The 1,334-nt window shown below is 49.2% G+C and overlaps 1 protein-coding gene across 1 annotated transcript in view; it reads right to left on the bottom strand.

The window, feature by feature from the left end:
* Positions 1–6: 6 nt before the first annotated feature.
* LOC113808830 (probable oxidoreductase PXDNL) overlaps positions 7–1,334 on the bottom strand; it is a gene marked incomplete at its 3' end in the record, with an annotated part of 7,012 nt that continues 5,684 nt past the window's right edge. Inside the window, exon 6 of the mRNA XM_070119355.1 lies at positions 7–161. Coding sequence (XP_069975456.1) covers positions 7–161 — 155 coding nt within the window. The remainder of the gene's footprint in view (positions 162–1,334) is intronic.

Genomic DNA, 1,334 nt, shown 5'->3' with positions numbered 1-1,334 from the left:
GCTGGCCCCACGCGATGAGCATGAGCGTGGCGGCGTGGTCGTGGAAGCCCTCGTCCCGGTGGACCATGGCCGAGACCAGGCGGGGGTTGGGGAGCGTGGCCCCCCGCGCCGAGCTCTGGCGGGGGGCGCTGATGCCGTCTGCATAGGCCGCGGGCAGGAACCTTCGGGGAAGAGGAATGGCTCAATAAGAGATCAGAATGGCAGGGCTGGTTTGCGTTCAGTCATGGATAATAAAGTCACAGCTGCTGGTGGTGCTGTTCTTGCGGCCAAAGGCGGCGCAGGAAGGAGCTCGGCAGCCTCAGCTTCATGGCCTGCGGAGAGAATGGACTCGAGACAAAGCGGAAGGATGAGGCAAAAGTGAAAGGAGCGATATGAAGCAGGATCTCGAGCGAGAGACAATAGAAAAAAAAATCGAAACAAAGCACAAAAGTTGATGGAAACTGGAAGGAATAGCGCACATTCACTAAGTGATGAAATATTAATTTTATTTCAGGGCATTGGAAGTGTATCCCCCTCTCTCTGTACTAGGATTAAAGATGAGAATTTTATGCTACATCAGTCACTGTCAGGATTGATTTGTCTCGTACACGTAAAAAGTCTGCATGTTTATTTAACACGTTGCAGACTGGGCAGCACTTCCGTGATTTTACGTAAAATATAGCCATGTGAAACCTAATGATCTAATTCAGTATATTTGTTTGTGGGCACTAGTGTAGTGCCCATTCAATATGTGCCTGCCCGACATATACTGGTCACATACAATACACGCGCACGATTAACGTCAACGGCATTGCTTTCTTCAGGACTGTAAACGCTTTTCCGACCTGCCAGACGCATCTTCTGCCTTTGGCTATGAAAATAAGAGAGAAGGAAAAGAAAGGCTGATGTTATACAACAGTGGTTCCTAACCATTTATACGACCGCACCCCAAGAAAATTTTACTATGCCCTCGCACCCCATTTAAATTTATAGCTTATTTAATACAATGGCTCTTTTCTTCCTGTTTCTTGGTTATTAGTTAATAGATTAGTTGCTTGTCTTCAAGATGAACACTTTTCGCACTCCTTGGAACCCTTCCCCCTCCTCCTCCTCCTCGTCCCCCTCTCCCCTTCTCCTCCTCCTCCTCCTTCCTCTTCCTCTTCCGGGAGGAGGAGGAGGAAAGGGAGGAGGAGGAGGAGGAGGAGGAGGAGGACCCCCAGGGGTGCGAGCACCTCTGGTTGGGAAACCGTTTTACAAGATACCCTCAGGGAATACTCACTTGGGAAATGACGGCAAAATGGATGGATTCGTTCACTAAAGTGGGATCAGTGGCGTAAGTGTAAAGACTTTTAGAG

The sequence above is a fragment of the Penaeus vannamei genome, unplaced genomic scaffold (assembly GCF_042767895.1).
Source record: "Penaeus vannamei isolate JL-2024 unplaced genomic scaffold, ASM4276789v1 unanchor68, whole genome shotgun sequence".
NCBI lineage: Eukaryota > Metazoa > Arthropoda > Malacostraca > Decapoda > Penaeidae > Penaeus > Penaeus vannamei.
This window is presented reverse-complemented; position numbering and strand designations above follow the sequence as displayed.